A 15988-nucleotide genomic window follows, 5' to 3' on the forward strand; every position below is an offset into this window, starting at 1 on the left:
TATTCTGGAGGGGAAGATTTAAAAAAAGTAAAAGAAATGCTTCTTTAAGAAAATGTGTATGTTTTTTATTCAATTTTCTAGTAGTTACAAACAAAACTTGGTGTTTTTTCTCTTTGTGTGTTGTGTGTTGTCTTAATATTTGAATGTATTTTACTGCAGTGCGAATTTGCCAAAGATATCATGTCACTTGATTTCTCTTCTTGAATTTTTTTCCCTTTGGTTTTGTTTTTTCGTTCCTGAATTGTGACCAATAGTGTTCAGAAAACAGGAAATAAATGGTGAATTTGATATTATGCTTATTTTCTATATTTCTATTGTTAATAATATTTTTATTTTATTTCCTGGGTTTGAGTTTACTGTGAAATATTAAATTACAGTTTGCTTGATGCATTTCTTCATACTCAGTCTGTGTACCTGTCCATCCGTCCACCTGAGTGACTGTTGTTGGTGAATTATTCAATTTATGTACCTGTAATGTGAAGCTAAGAAGTAATTATTTGTAAATATTTGCCATAATTTTATTGGTCCTTCAGAATAAAAAAATAATTTTTTGGAAAATAAAGCCTCTGTGTCTTTGTGTAGCTTCACATTTGTCTGCATTTTTAATTAACATACATTCATAGAATACTCACACATAATTATTGCTGGTGTAAATGTCACATTCCTAAACATCCAGCCTCAGTCTGGACAGTCGGGGGCTTCTAGAGCTGGAGGTTGTTTGCGTCTCAGTGTGACCCCACAGCTGCTCCTCCATCTTGGGAATGCAAATCTCATCTTGGGGCATCTGTCTGGGGGAGAAGGGAGGGACTCGGCTGAACTCCCTCCCTTACCCCACCAGTCTGAGTGAATGGAGGGTCCCAGGGCTGCAGTCTTGGCTGCTGGCCGACTCCAGGTGTGTTTGTGTTTGTGGGGGTTTTTGTGTGTGTGTGTGGAGGGAAAGAGGAGGGGGAGGTATGGGGAGAGGGGTGATAATAGGACACAAGCCATGACATGGCAACAACACGCCACACACACAGAAAACAGCACATACCCAGCTTGAGACACAGGCCGGGCTGTCCACAGTTTGGGTGCCTGCCCAAGACACCAGGATGCCACAGTGCGTTCTTGTGTGTGCATGTGTGCCGAGCGTACAGGCACATTTTTTGGTTTCTTGCCAAATGCTGCTTGTGTACGGGTTCACCTTATGAAGAAGGATAAACACCTGAAAGTTACTGTTACTGTTATTCCTGGGATCAGGACGGGGGGGGGGGGGGGGGGGGGGGTCTCTGATTGGCCAAACCGCACCAGCAGCCTCAGCCAATGTCGCCATATATTTTAGATTTCTTTCCCAAGATACAACTTTAAAGGATCATTGCATGCAATTTCTGGTAGATAGCGTAAAGGCTGAATGTTGAAACAGAATGAAATGACAACAAACTAAGTTTTTACAGCTTGAATCATACAAGCAATTAAAGGCCAGATAGCTTTGCTCCTTTTATTTTGTTTCTGACCATTATATTTTCATCTGTTCAATGTCAGCTGAAATAATGAAAGTATGCTCAAGTCAGATAGCAGGATAAAGACTCCCCATGTATTTCAGTTTGTGTTGTACTTGTATGGTGAGCATCAACACACAAAGATGGAAGTAATACTAATGATGACATGGAGTTTATATTTAGCCATAGATTTTAATGATAAATTGATTAATTTGTAATGCTATCAGCAGGTAACCGTGGACAATGGCTGAATATTACAATAAAAATGCATTATATGCAGATCAGTAGAAAGAAGTCATTGCACAGGGACAGAGAGTCCAAATATCGATGTATTTAGTCGGATTTAGTTTCATAAAGAAAGTCCTGTCTAAGTCCTGTCTGGTTAACTATCATTAACATATGGTTATATGGAAAATCATGCAGAAGCAAGTTATAATGATTGGACTGCAGGAATTTTGCCAAATGTTTTCCATCAATGTATTTTGCGTTGCTCATGTTTGAACCGTCAGATTGCTGTCTGTTTGAAAGGTGAATTTGACAGTGTTTAGTTAGTTAGAAAGCAGCACGACACCCTCTGCCCTCTTTACTCTCCTCATCTTGCTCCAGATTACATAAGATGACTCAGTACTGACACGTTCTACCTCTCCTCCTCAGCCCCTCCTCGCCAAACTCCTGCTTCCTATACAAGAGCAGGAGACAGACAACAGTGGTACTTATGGAGGCCAAGAAGTCATGCAAATTAACGTCAGTCAGCATTGGTATATTTTGGCCCTTCTGAGCTCCTGTAAAGAGAATGTGAGGGGCCAACTGAGAATAATTGGGCCTTGGCTGATTAGTGAAGATGGGTTCATGGGGAGGCGGGGGGGGTATTACGAGTGAGAGAGCAGGGCCTTTGAATCAAACCAGAGAAGGAAAGGAGAAACTGACACAACATACAGAAGAAGAGGACGGGGCAGGAAGGTGCTCATACGTATGTTGTATATTCTCAACTGGTGCTGTTTTTACAAACCACTCTACCGTTTCTCTACTGCTGCATTTCTCCTGTCTGAGCTGAGAAACATCACTGAAGGTATCAACCGAACATGACATGTAGTGACATGTAAACACTGGCTGCCATCTTCTATTTCACACTCATTTATTTATTACATCTTGGGCGTTGACCCTCGTTCATATACATTACAGTAACAGCGCTCATCCAGCGCACTGCTGACAGGCGGAAGCATGATGGGAACATGATGTGATTGACGAAAGTGAAGATCCGTCACGCACCCACCATTTCACTGACAAAGAGGAAATTCGACAACACAAACTCTTCTTTCTTGCACAAACATCAGACATGCTGCACACGTCCAGCCTTCTTCTTCTTCTTGCATCGGCTCTAACCGATGGTGTTGGACATGAATCCAAAATTGTTCGAGGGCGTAGGTCTTAGATACAAAAACAAATAAATTTCCCTACAAGTGAAAATCCATTATCACCCATATGGTTTTAAATCTTGTTGTACTTTATTTTTAATCTTTAACCTTTAACCCTAATTGTTACTTTTAATAATCGGGGTCAATCGCTGTGGAGCTCGAGCAAATCCTTAAAACCAAAGCTTGTACAGGGTCAGAGTGAAATGAGCCATCGGTCTGACTACTAACTGATCAAATGAGGAGAAACTCTGACATTCCACAAAAAAAAAAAGGTGGTTTGACATTATCACAAAAGACATTTGGACCTCCCCGAATGAGCCTTTACATGTTTCTCATTGCCCTTTACAGCAGAGTCCATGTTCACACGCACATTAAAGTCACAGAGATGCATTAAACAGCGACAAAGATGAGCGACGCTCGTACAAAGTGCTTATGTGCTGTGTTTCACTCATTAAGGACCCACAGACACCAGGAATGACGGGCCATGTTAGTTTCATGTAAAGTTTTTTTTCCCCCTCCTTGGGCTGTCATTCACAATTGCTCTCTCACACAGATACTACATGTAACAAATGTCAGATGTGTGTGCGTGTGTGTGTGTGTGTGTAGGTCAGACCACTGACAGGCATGGAAGCAGCTTGTTGAACTAATAGCCTAACTAATGTGCCTACATTCCCTGCCCCCTCCTTCCCTCACTTACCCACATCTTCCCTCCACAAAACTGACATCAATAAACTGAGCAAAGAGACGAGGGAGGGAGAAAAAGGGAGAAAGGAGGGAAAAAGAGGAGAGGAGTGAGTTGACAAGCGGCAGACCCTCTTGCCCTCCCGTCTGACTCCGTCTATCTCCCCCTCGCTCCCTGAGGGTTTGTCTCTGAGGATAGTTTTATGATGAATAGGCCTGTCTAAGCTAACCTAGCGCAGACCAATTAGAGAGAGAGAGAGAGAGAGAGAGAGAGAGAGGATGAGGGAAGGAGGAGGATAAAAACAGAGAAACAATAGAAACTGAAGCAGTGGGTAAAAGAAAGAATCAGAGAGGTTAGATAGAGAGGAAGGACAGAAAGGTTAAAAGGGAGGTAGCATGTTGGGGTAAAGTGCATAGTTTAAGACAATACATGTTGTGAGCAGAGTGTGTGTGTGTGTGTGTGTGTGTGTGTCCGTCCACAAGCTGTCAGTGCTGAGGGAGAGACAGTATGAGAGGGCCGGCCTCTTAAGTCTTAACCTCATCTGCTGCTGCAGCAGAGGCTTTGACAGCAGAGACGTACCAACAGGGCTGAGCCTCACATCCTCCCTCCTTCTCCCTCCTCCTCGTTTCACGTGTCTCTCCTCCCTCTTGCTGATTATTTTGTTACTCCTTTAGTACTGTAGCAGCATGACTTCCAATTGGGGAAATAAATGAATACAGCTAATATGGACACTTGTTATTGGTTGTTGCTTTTGGTGTTACTGTGGTACCTTTGGACTTCGTTTCCCAGTGATGACCTGGATGAAAGAGTGTGGGCAGTATTACACTTTTTTTTTTTTTTTTTGCTTTGTTTTTCATGGGGCCATTTCTTTTACCCTTGTCTTTGTCCTGTGAGTCATCTCACAGACCTATTGTGATATATTTTATTGTCAATGCTCTTACATTCCTGTGTTAGTTCTCAAGAAAAACAACCAAATAAAAATAAAGAAGATAAATGCTTTAACTAACCCTTCATTAAAGATTTTTCTTTTCCCCAATCTCTTACTGTATTCATGTACTGAAGAAAGTTGTCTAACACCATCTTCTAACTTATAAATGCTGTTTACATCAACTTGTAGGTCCTAATAACCGCAGGAGTGGTTTTATTTTTCTCAAAACTCCAACTTGGCACTGAAATGACCAAAAACCCAAGAAACACCGATCCTTCACATCATGTAAAAATCACTTGCTGAAGACATTGAATTATTTTTTTTATTTTTTTTTGGCTGGTGCCATTCTTGTAACTACCTGAGTATTTACTGGCATTTACAACTGCAACAATCCCACATCCTTCTTAACTTGTATGACTTCTGTGATAAGCTGACAATTTGAAAGTCCTAAACATGGGAGGACAATATACTGCAAACTACCTTGGCTCCTTGTAGCTCCAGTCTGGCCGGGGGTCAAATTCTCACTAAAGCTTCCTCGCTTGTGTCTGCCAAGGTAATTTCTTTCCTTCAAACACACATTTGATAAATGGCCTTCTCATTCTCCACTTTCAAAATAGAAAAACTCTTCTGTCTCTCCTCCTATCCTTCCTCCAAACGATCTCTGTCGTCCCCCCCCCCCATCTCTGAGACAATTACAAACATCCCACTTCCCATTTATCACCAACAATTAAACAGCATGGACGCAGGCTACTTCATAAGCAGAGAGGAGAGGCTGCGCAGAGCGGGAGGAGACAAATGCGAGTGGAATGGAGTAGAGTCAACAGTGAGAAAGAGAGAGGAAGGCTGACAGCACAATTAGGGTTTTTAATTCTCTGCTTGAGTGGGCCGGTCCAGTCTTTATGCTAATTAGGATGCCACGGCCATATAATAAATCTCTATGATCCAGCCTCATTTCCCTTCTGTCTCTGTGTCTGTGTCTGTCTCTTTCAGACGCACTCACACACAGCAGCACAGAAAGTTCACCCATTACTTTTTATAGCTACACCCTCAGGCTGGAGTGTTAATAGTTTTGATAAAATAGTTTTTTCATGCAATTTTTAATGCTTCCCTGAGATCTGAGAGCCACAATGTGTCAGCACATACTGTTTACTGGTTGACCGAGCAACCGCTGCCTTGGCCTGATGCCTACACCGCATCTAGTTTTTCTCCCTGTTAACTCCCTTTATTAGTGTTTTCCAGGAATGTGGTGTGGATGCCTTGCACTGTTGAAATCCACTGTAAAAAAAATAAAAAATAAAAAAATAAACCCACACACTTAAATGGCACAGACGCAATGAATGCATACGATTTTTTCATATGGCTCTCTTTTTCTCCTCTGCATTTGACAGACATGTCTAATGATAACACCCACAAATGGGAGGAAAAGAGCACAACAATCCGCAGATAATTGGAGGCCACATTTAAAGATGAGGAAGGAGAAAATGAGAGAGATAGATGAGTGGAAAACTACTGGTTGTTTGTAAACGAAGCAACTAGCAGATGTATTTTCAACCTCATTTGGGTCACGAGGACGTCCAGTAATCAGAGCTTTTCCCATCCCACAGCCAATTTAAACCCAGAATCTATGTAAAAATCTACAACAGTTGCACGTTCATTAGATAAATGAGGGTAAGAGCAGGTTCAAACTAACTGAGAAGAAGTTTTACTCAAAGACGCACGCATGAATATCATTTTACAGCAGAGCTCACTCTTAGGACACAACTCTACAACAAACAGCTTTGCTGCAGTGATTCTTTTGCTGGTCTTTCACTGTCACCCATTTTGTGCCACGTGAGGACCAAAATGGCCACTGTGCCAACCACCAGGGCCAAGTGAAGCAGGTACAGAGAAACACGGAGACCAGTCAACAGCAGCGAGGCGCAGATAGTTGCAAGGCACCAGGGCCAGGCCAGGAGCAACAGGAGGGTGTGATGGAGGGAGCTGAGGACGAGCGCAGGGCCAGACACGACGAGTCTGAGCAGTGTGGACACCAACCAGGAGTACAGAGACAGAGGAGACAAGAGGACAGACACCGCTGCCTCACTCATATATGCAGCCTGAAAAGAACAGACACAAAGTGGCTATGACACTACTGATAAAAACGACTGATATTAACCGATGACCAGTAGCAGCGGTGCTCAGATTATATTATCACATTTTAACACTTTGGATTTGTTGTCATTTGGATGTTTGCACATGAAATGAAATTTGTACTGAGGTCAGGAAGCATACTAAATAACAAGTAAAAAAAACAAACAAACAAACAAACAAAATCTATACGTAATTTATAAGAATTTGATAATTATTAGAAATTATGTATCAAACATAAGGAAAGATTATCTGGCACAGAGCTGTTTGTCTGGCCACCTGGTACATTACTCACTGTCTTTAAACTCTGCTTTCTGCCTTCTTAACTCACTCCTGAGGGAAATATCTGAATCACAGCCACTTAAAAATGAAGACTATCCTCTCAGTTTACTAAATATGAAGGATTTTTGAGACCCCAAGTAGTATAATTATCCAGCATTTCAGGAGCATAAATGTACTTTTCCATTGATATTGGAAGCCCTTTAGCTCAAGAGCCACAGATAAAGACCGGTTGTGCTGCTCATGGGCCTAATCAGTCACCTCAACTATTTTCACTCACTTACTTCACAAGAATTTCCATGAGTGTCACTGGATGTCTGCACCTTGTGGAGCCCTAGAGGTACACATAAGCAGAAAGAAGAACAAAAAAAAAAAAAAAAAGGAGAGAAAGAAATGGTGTCATACAGCTGCCTTAGAAACAAACAAAAACAAAACAAAACAAAACAAAAACAAAAGCAAGCAAGACTGTTGAACCGTATCAGTGTAATAGCATTTCTCAAGAAACATAAACTCACATATGAACAGAAGAATGAGAGCGACTGTCAGGATAGGCCTCATTTCTCCAATGAACCTCTAAACTCTCGAAACTGAGGACAAAGATAAAGAAGTTGAAATAAATCCACTAATCTAATTCTATCTAATCCCGGCTCCTACTTTCATGATATAGCAGGGCAATGTCTGTCCAATTTATCAACATGATGATAGCAGGTCAATCAAAAGGAGTGCATCTCTACTCACCCGATGCAGCTGCTAAACTGTGTGTTCTGGTGCCGATGCTGTTAAAAGGGCCTGCCTCTGTTTCCCTGCGCCTTGAAATGTGCAAAGTGTCTCAGCTTTAATTCAGTAATCCAGCACAGGACTTTGCCCAAGACATGCTCTGTTCATACTGATTCAAACAGGCATGGCCCAGTCGTGGCAGTGCCCCCTGTTTGAACGGAGGAACAACAGCAATCCTTTTAGAGGCCATGTGCCACAATCACCTGCTCACCTACTCAGGTTTTAACTCATTAAGAGTTACGATACAGATCCAAAACGTCTGACGAAGAGCGTCACAGGTATGACGTTGTGCCGTGCCTTCAGTCGGCTGGAGGAGAGGAGAGCTGCCGTCCACACACTCACACACAACTGTGACGGTCCAACTTCAGCCCGCCAGGCATCATTAGCGGCAGCGGAATAACACAGAGGATACAGGCTTAAGAGGATTTTTCTTTTACCACTTCAACTCGAACCTTATTATCATCTCACCCCCTACATTCTCTCAGAATCCATTAAGGTTAACCCCCCACCCCAACCAACCATTACCCTTCCACTCCCCGCTGAGACGCCAAGGAGAATCTGCCACAAATAAATGCCCATCAGCTGCAACACTGTCATGACTAAGTGGCATCTTGTCTCCCCATGGGGAGGGGAGGGGAGGGGAAGGGGAGTCTCAGGGCTCTGCTGTTTTATTCTGTTCAGATGCTGCAGCCAATGATCATTATTTAGTCATCCAGTCACTCATAACAATCACACTCCTACAGCCACCTCTCTCATAACAATCATCAGCCACCATTTTGAGCATCAAAGCTAATCCATTACCCTTCACTGTGGCTCGCTTAATTCAGAACATCCAGAAACCTTCCGTTCAGTAACAAGTGTCGAAATTCTTTTGCATAACAATGCTAAACTTGGACTTTTCTATTATTCAAACAATAACCCTCATCAGCGTGTGTGCAGCACATGAGCAGACGAAGTGTGAGAGAGAACTATGGACTGCGACACCTCTCACCGCTCATTTTATTCGTGGTAAAGAATTAGAAAATATCACCATCAATCTCTGCACCAAAGAGGAGAGAAAACTAGAAGATGAACACACACACACACACACACAACTACACATACATATATATATCTCAATCAACCTTTCCAAACATTCAGGCATATTACACTTAGTAGAAATCATTTATTTTGCTCCTTTGACATTTTCAATAAAAATCTTGTGACAAACAATGAAAACAAGAAAAAGACAAATAGAAAAACACTTTGAAAACACAGAAACATGATGACAGAAAAATGCAACATATATTAAAAAGCTAAATTAGTAATGTTAATGTGTTATTACATAAAATGTTGCACTTCCCAAGGGAGAATAACATCCTGACATAAATATGGTAACAAGCAGCCAGAAGGTATACTATAAATACATTTCATACATGCATGCACTCATCTCCAGAGGGTTGACTGGTCCTATTTAGGTTAATTTGGAAAAAAAAAAAAAAAGGTAAAACAATAGATGTAAAAGATCTGGATGTAAAAGTACTCTAAAGATTGCAAAGCAGACTAAGGAGAACTTTTATTTTTTTGGATTAAAGGATCAACATGAATTCTAAGAATCTCTACATCAGATAAAGGTGTGTCATCACTGACAAAACAGACAGTCTGACAGGTGGTGGTGAATTCAGAAGAGTGCATTATTTATATACTGGATGTGGACAGGATGTCCTCCACCAGGTGTTTGTAGACCCAAGCGTCTCCCTTAAGCCTCTGGCGGCGGACACCGACAACCTCTGGCCTCTGCAGCATGCAGACCTCCAACTCAAATGCCATAGTCACCTTCCCAAAGTCGCCACAGGTCTGACACTTTAGGGTATACCTATGAGCAGGAGAGTGAAACAGTTTCTTATTGGAGACTGAGGCCTCTGGTCTGGTTAAGGGAATGGGAGAGATGAAACTTGATTAAAGGTTTGTTCTCTTACCCTTTCTGTGTAAAGTCAACATTTTTCTCTGGCAGGATGGAGAGAATCTGGTTTAGAACCTGGTCTGGGTTTGTCTGACTTGTCAAAGTCACATTGTATTGTGCCTAGAGGAAGACAGACACTGGTCAGGAATGCTGAAATTAAAATACTAACCAATTCACAGTCATTTACCAATTGCAGCATACTAAAACAGTCTCTGGTCCCAGTTTATCAAAAGCGATGATTTGTTCATTTCTCTGTTTTATGCAATTGTGAACAAACATGATGGCACCTAAATACATATACCTTGATCTTGCGTGGGCCGTCTCGAAGGCCTCGTCTCTTGCTCGGAGTAAGCATCGTGATGACTTTATCCAAGCCTCTCTCCAGGGATCCAAACATCTTCCCTCCTCTCTTCTTCTTCCCACTGTCTCCAGTACCAGCCATGTCCAGAGACCGGGACCTGTGGAAACACATGGTCTGATTTAACCGCTCTATCTTAGCATCTGATGAAAGTCATCCTATCCTGTGCCTCTCAGTGGCTCAATTACTCTAATACTTTAAAACATTAATAATAAAAATAGCACGTTTGTTTGCATTACAGTGTCCATGCTAACAAGTACATCCTGGCTAGTTCACAGGGAAAGTATTATACCGACAGTGTTCCCCCTACATTCATTTAAAAGTGGCAGTATGTCGCTTTCAATTCTAAAAGATCTTGAAAGCGACAGCATTGCTGGCGTTCCTGGTAAGAATCAGACAAACATTCATTGTGAAGAGTATGTCACATTTGTAACCATTTTTGCAGCTTTATGGCACATATTATTGTAGAAAATCAATGTAGGCTGCAGCGTCTTTATTTCAATAATGAAAAAGGTGAAAGGCAGTTCCCAGCTCAGGGTATTTCCCATTCTACAGACCCCTCACCTTCTCTCAGGACTGAAGGCCAGTACCTCAATGTTCACCAGCTCCTTGTTCTCAGTTCTCTTCTTGTGTTCTTTTGAAGCGCTGCCACCTGCAAGACACAGATATATTATTTTTCTGACCTCAGTATATTTTATGAGGAAATAAAAGGCTAATCTTGTGTCAGATGGGGTTAATCTACAAAGTTATCGGTAAGACCCTTTGTTCATTCTCACACACACACACGCACACACAAACAGAGCTAGGCTTTAGTGGCAAGAGAACACATGTCACTACAGCCCACGTGGGACAGTGAGCAGAGGAAAGAGACAGTTACACCTGTCACAGCACTCGCCTTGGGACGGCCACACACAGACCGCAGTGCAGGCGTGTGTGAACAGGAATGTCAGAGGCAGTGTGTCTGTACTGTAGCTTGGTGAGGAAGCTGCTCTATAGAGCGCAGGTCAAGCCAGGAGGATTTAACACCTAGGTTGGCAGTGTTGCGGCTTGTGACTGAGTTTATAATGGAAACTAATGAGGCTGGACATTTGAGCACAAAATTCACTTTGACAAATAATTAGGACTTTAATGATTCTCCATTCATATTAGTGTCCTTCATTTGCAGATAAGTGAATAGAATTAGCTCTCTGATAATAACCTCACCTTTGAGTTGACATTGATAAATGTGTCTGTGTCCATTGTCAGTGGCGTAATGACAGCTAAACCACAAAAATATGAGTGGCTTTGGGATAAAAACAGGCCACATAAATGAGTTTATTACCAGAAGACAATTTACTTGCAAATGTGTGGCATGTGGATGTGGCACTTATGATTATGAGAGCTGCATGAAACAGAGAGAGGGACAGATAAATGAAATAGAACAACGTAGAGAGGGGCAATTGGCTAATGCAAATAATCAAATAACGATTGTACTTCAAGCTTCTCTTTTGTTTTCAACACAAACCAATTACAGTATACAAATAGCCATTTGTTGAATAACCAGGAGATTTTTTTTACCTTTAGGTGTGACTGCATTGGGTTTGCTGTTAATGGCATTAGCATTTTGATTGGGGGTGGTCAAGACGTTCTTGTTGTGGCGTGCATTCTTCTTACTGGACGCTGGAGTTCGAGGAAGAGGCAATGCAAAGATCTCAACCTCTTTCTCCTGAACAACAATATTCTCCTTGTTCTCACTGGTTTGTTCTTGGTCTCTGTCCTTCCTCTTCTGGTGGTTTTGTGTAGTTGCTCGACCCCTATCTGGAGTTGTGGTATAAGCACATCTTTTGTCCACTGATGGAGATGTCACTCTCTTTATGAGGAAGAGCAAAATGTGATATTGAATTTATTTCTCTAGAAGGCTTGGAGTCATTCTCCTTCACAAGCAAATACAGACACAAATCAAAACATGCCTTTACCTTTTTGGAACAAAAAACACAGCAAAAACCATATCCATCCCAAATTTCACATACCACATTCTTGTTGTTTGTTAGTCCATCTGGCTGGCCTCTGAACCCTTGTTGTGTGACTGAAATCCATGGACAATCATCAATGTATTCTGAGCTTAAGTCCAACGATCCCACAATCACAGCATCTTCATCCTCACTAAAATGAAGGATGTCCCTAGACTGAGAGCAAGGAAGAGAGAAAGAATTATATAAATAAAGAAATAGTCCACAGCAGCACACGGAAGTAAATAAGGTTTAGGGCGTAAAAATTAAGTTAACAGAGAACTGAGGCTTGTGGGAGTTTCGTTCGTGAGCCTGACCTGCAATCCACGGTGCAGAGGAGAGCAGGAGTCTTCACAGACAGCTGGCTCAGGGTGCAGGCGGACAGGCTTTCCTCTCTGTTTCTTTGATAGCAAAAGCAGGTAGGTGGCTGTGGTATGGTCATACCGCCACTGTTGGAGTTAAGATGAAAGAAAGATGTATTTAACTGATAGAAACTCTGTAACACATTATATTTAATATATACAACCCTTCCCTGTTAAAGACACAACAGAACCAACTGACAAGGAACTGATAATCACAATAAACATCATTCCTATTATTCCTATTATGCATTTAATACACCACACACCTCCTTCACCAGTGCTGTGGTACTCTCTCTTGATCGCTTCATGTTGACTGCCATCTCAGTGATAGAGTCCTCATCTATGTGGCCAAGCTACAAAAAAACAAAAACGAGAAACCTCAATTAATAGAAATTCCAAAACTCGCTATACTTTTCTATGTGTGGATAATAAAATGCCAATATTCAAAAAATAATGTTGATATTGGCAATCATGGTACTGAGAAACATGCTGAAATAAAATAGGGCACAAACTATGCATCATTGTAACTAGTTAAAATCTACTTGTGTTTGCAGTAATAAAGTTTTGCTGTTAGGTTTGTACATTTATCATACAATTTAAAGGTGTGTGTTTGTGCCAAGTGTACCGGCTGCCTGCTGTGCCACTCTACTGGGCTGTTGTAGTCTTTCACCACCCAGGGATGGTCCAGCAGTTGTCGAACACTAAGACGTCGCTTGGGGTCCACCTACAGGACACACACAGGAACTACAACTAAGTATAGAACATTATTCACTCCAATCTATTTCTTAGCAAGTTGTATTAAAGAAAAAAATTTATTTGAATTAAATAAAATATTTCTTTTATTTCTGTTAAAATTCTGACCCACAATATTAAAAGACTGTGGCTACCAAGGAGCAGAGTGGACACAACAAAAACAGATAAAAGGGGAAACCAAATGACTTGAATATGTACCTGCATCATCTGGTTGAGAATGAGAATGCTGCCTGGAGAGAGCCACCGTGGGTTGTCATAATTACCTCTCTGAGGATTTAAACATACACAAAGACATCACAAACAGAACTGACCACAGAGGTTTCATAGAGATTTCCTCCATTTATGGATATGCTTAGGTGATAATATTCTGACTATAAGGGCAAAACACAGCTGTGGGGATTGACCCTAGAAAACTTGATATTATATAGATTGAAAATGTTACTGGCACATCTGTTCCCTTACCATGATTTTCCTGTAGAGGACCATGCAGTTGTCATCATCAAAAGGCAAGTATCCACAGAGCAGAGCGAACAGCAGTACCCCCATACTCCACACATCAGCCTGTGTGTTAGACATCACACAGCAATATTTCAACTTCAAGTGTTACAGCCAGATTTTCACAGCTCAGTTGCACTGAGTCATGCCCCAGCAAATATGATCAGGACACCATGAAAAAGCAGAGCTGTGGATCAGGTAGGTAATCACCAACCTTAAGATGGAAAAAAAATTAAGTGGTACGGGTTTAAATGAGGACAAATCTTGAAATTGCAACCCCAACGGTTCTAAAAGTTGCAAACATATACACCTCTCACCTCTGAGCCGATATATGCTTTTCCCTGGATGAGCTCAGGAGCAGCATAGGCAGGGCTGCCGCAACATGTCATCAGTTCATAACCGAGACCTCCCTAACAGAGAAACAGTTAGATGATAAATAGACAACAAAAAAGAATGCATACCCAGATTTTCTTCTGTAATTATCTGCACACACTTTTATTTAGGTATCAGCATCTCTATTAAACCCTGCAGGTCTCATAAAAAGGTTTTAATGAGAGAGAGACAATCTAGATTGTGAGAGGACAAAACCTTTTCTTGCAGAGTAAAATCTGTACTTCACTTGCCAGTTAGGTTTGCCTCTGCCTCTAAATCAGTGGATTTTTTTTATTTATTTATTTATAACTTATTCAATTCCTTTCACACCTTTTTTTTTAAATCTAAATACTGATACACACGGAAATGGGGGCAGGGAGTGTGATGTTGTACCTTAGGTTTAGCACAGAGGCCAAAGTCTATGAGCTTCAAGTTGTGGTCTTCGTCAATCAACAAGTTTTCCTAAAGTTCAGAGAGAAATATTGCAGCAGATATTTATTGAAGACACGTTGTGCTTCACTTCCTCCGTCAGTCAGTGGTTGCATTTACCGGCTTTAGATCTCTGTGTGCATATCCCTGGCTGTGGACGTAGGCCATTGCTGACACAATCTGTCTAAAAAACACCCTGGTCTCCTCCTCTGACAGCCGATCCTTTGCTATAATGTAATCAAACAACTCTCCCCCTGGACAGTACTGAGAGAAGATAGAAAGCACAGGGGGACACAAAGGAGTGAAATGCATTAATGAGATATCATCACCTTCACAGTAAAACAAATTCATTACGTGTGTGTGCTTACCTCCAGCACCATGAAAATCTGGGTGGAGGTCTCTATGACCTGGTAAAGACGGCAGACATGTTGATGACTCAGGTTCTTCATGGCCTCAATCTCCACCTTTACACGGGGTAGGTCATCCTGAGAAAAACGCAGAAAGAAATGTTAAGTATGCATTGTGTTTTGCTTTTACAAAAACCTTTATTTCATGGTGCTTGGGATATGAATCAGCCTTTGTACCTTGTTTGAATTTTGAAACAATATTTTGTAGACACCAGGATGACAAACTATGTGGGAAAACACATTTAAATATATATTTAAGAAAACCTAAACGAATGTAATTAAGTTAGACGTGATGGTAATTTGACAATTTGGAAATATCATTAACTGTTAAAAATAAACACGACAACATCTTAAACTTTTGTTCGTTTGTTTGTTAAAGTGAAATGGTCTCCTTTTGGCTCACCCCAAGATCTTTCTTATTCATGATCTTAATGGCAACTTTCTCTCCTGTGGCGATGTGCCGACCCAGCTTGACTTTAGCAAAGCCACCTGAAAAGCAAAAACAAAAGCATGACAGTTTGGAGAGGACAATGTGTCGGCATTAAAAGTGCAGACCTGGGTGAATAATTCATATTGCCATTACCTGAGCCGATGGTCTCATACACCTCGTAGTATCTGTGGAGCTCGTCGGCTCCGCGGTTCTCCGTCCTTTCCACCGGCATCCTCCCGAAGCAGCCGCTCGACGATAAACCTGTCTGCGGCGAAAGGAAAGGGGTTACACCGACAACGTTGAGATATTCAGCTGAAGGTGATAACTCTGATTTGGTATACTCCATTGCTAACCTTAGCTAGCGCTCTTCACTAAATCTTCCTAGCTCGCTAGCTTAACTAATGCGGAATCGTTTCCAACTAAAATCGTCGCTTCCACCGAAGGTCGAACAGAAACGTGGCGGACAGTACCTGAGTTTATGTAAAAAAAAAAAAAAAAAAAGAAAACACGGGAGAGGAGGATGTTAAAATCGGGTCTCAAGCTGCGTGGAGAAGCCGCCTGGGCGAAATGTTTTGTTCCAGAAGTTTGAAATTCGCACGTCAACGCCTTCTGCTTCCGGTTTCCGCTTGTCGCCAACGCCGCCATCTTGTGGCGAGTAAAGGTTGCTGCAGCAACGGCGGCACGAAGGAGTCCACTCAGCTCTAGATAGATAGATATATACTTTTATTTATCCCAGGCTGGGACATTGAAGTGTGACAGCAGCATTACA

At 41.6% G+C, this 15988-nt stretch overlaps 1 protein-coding gene across 1 annotated transcript; it reads right to left on the reverse strand.

Moving 5' to 3' along the window:
- Positions 1–8839: 8839 nt before the first annotated feature.
- melk (maternal embryonic leucine zipper kinase) lies at positions 8840–15703 on the reverse strand. The gene is made up of 18 exons (XM_029505978.1): positions 15573–15703; positions 15373–15484; positions 15193–15278; positions 14751–14867; positions 14503–14646; positions 14347–14415; positions 13899–13991; positions 13549–13647; positions 13285–13353; positions 12959–13057; positions 12600–12686; positions 12289–12420; positions 11993–12148; positions 11541–11832; positions 10548–10635; positions 9927–10083; positions 9642–9745; positions 8840–9538 (listed from the first exon to the last, which is right to left on the reverse strand). The coding sequence occupies exons 2-18, from the start codon at positions 15449–15451 to the stop codon at positions 9361–9363; spliced, it is 2049 nt and encodes a 682-aa protein (XP_029361838.1). The 5' UTR covers positions 15452–15484; positions 15573–15703; the 3' UTR covers positions 8840–9360.
- Between the last annotated feature and the right edge of the window lie 285 nt (positions 15704–15988).

This window comes from Echeneis naucrates, chromosome 1, assembly GCF_900963305.1.
Source record: "Echeneis naucrates chromosome 1, fEcheNa1.1, whole genome shotgun sequence".
Classification (NCBI taxonomy): Eukaryota; Metazoa; Chordata; class Actinopteri; order Carangiformes; family Echeneidae; genus Echeneis; species Echeneis naucrates.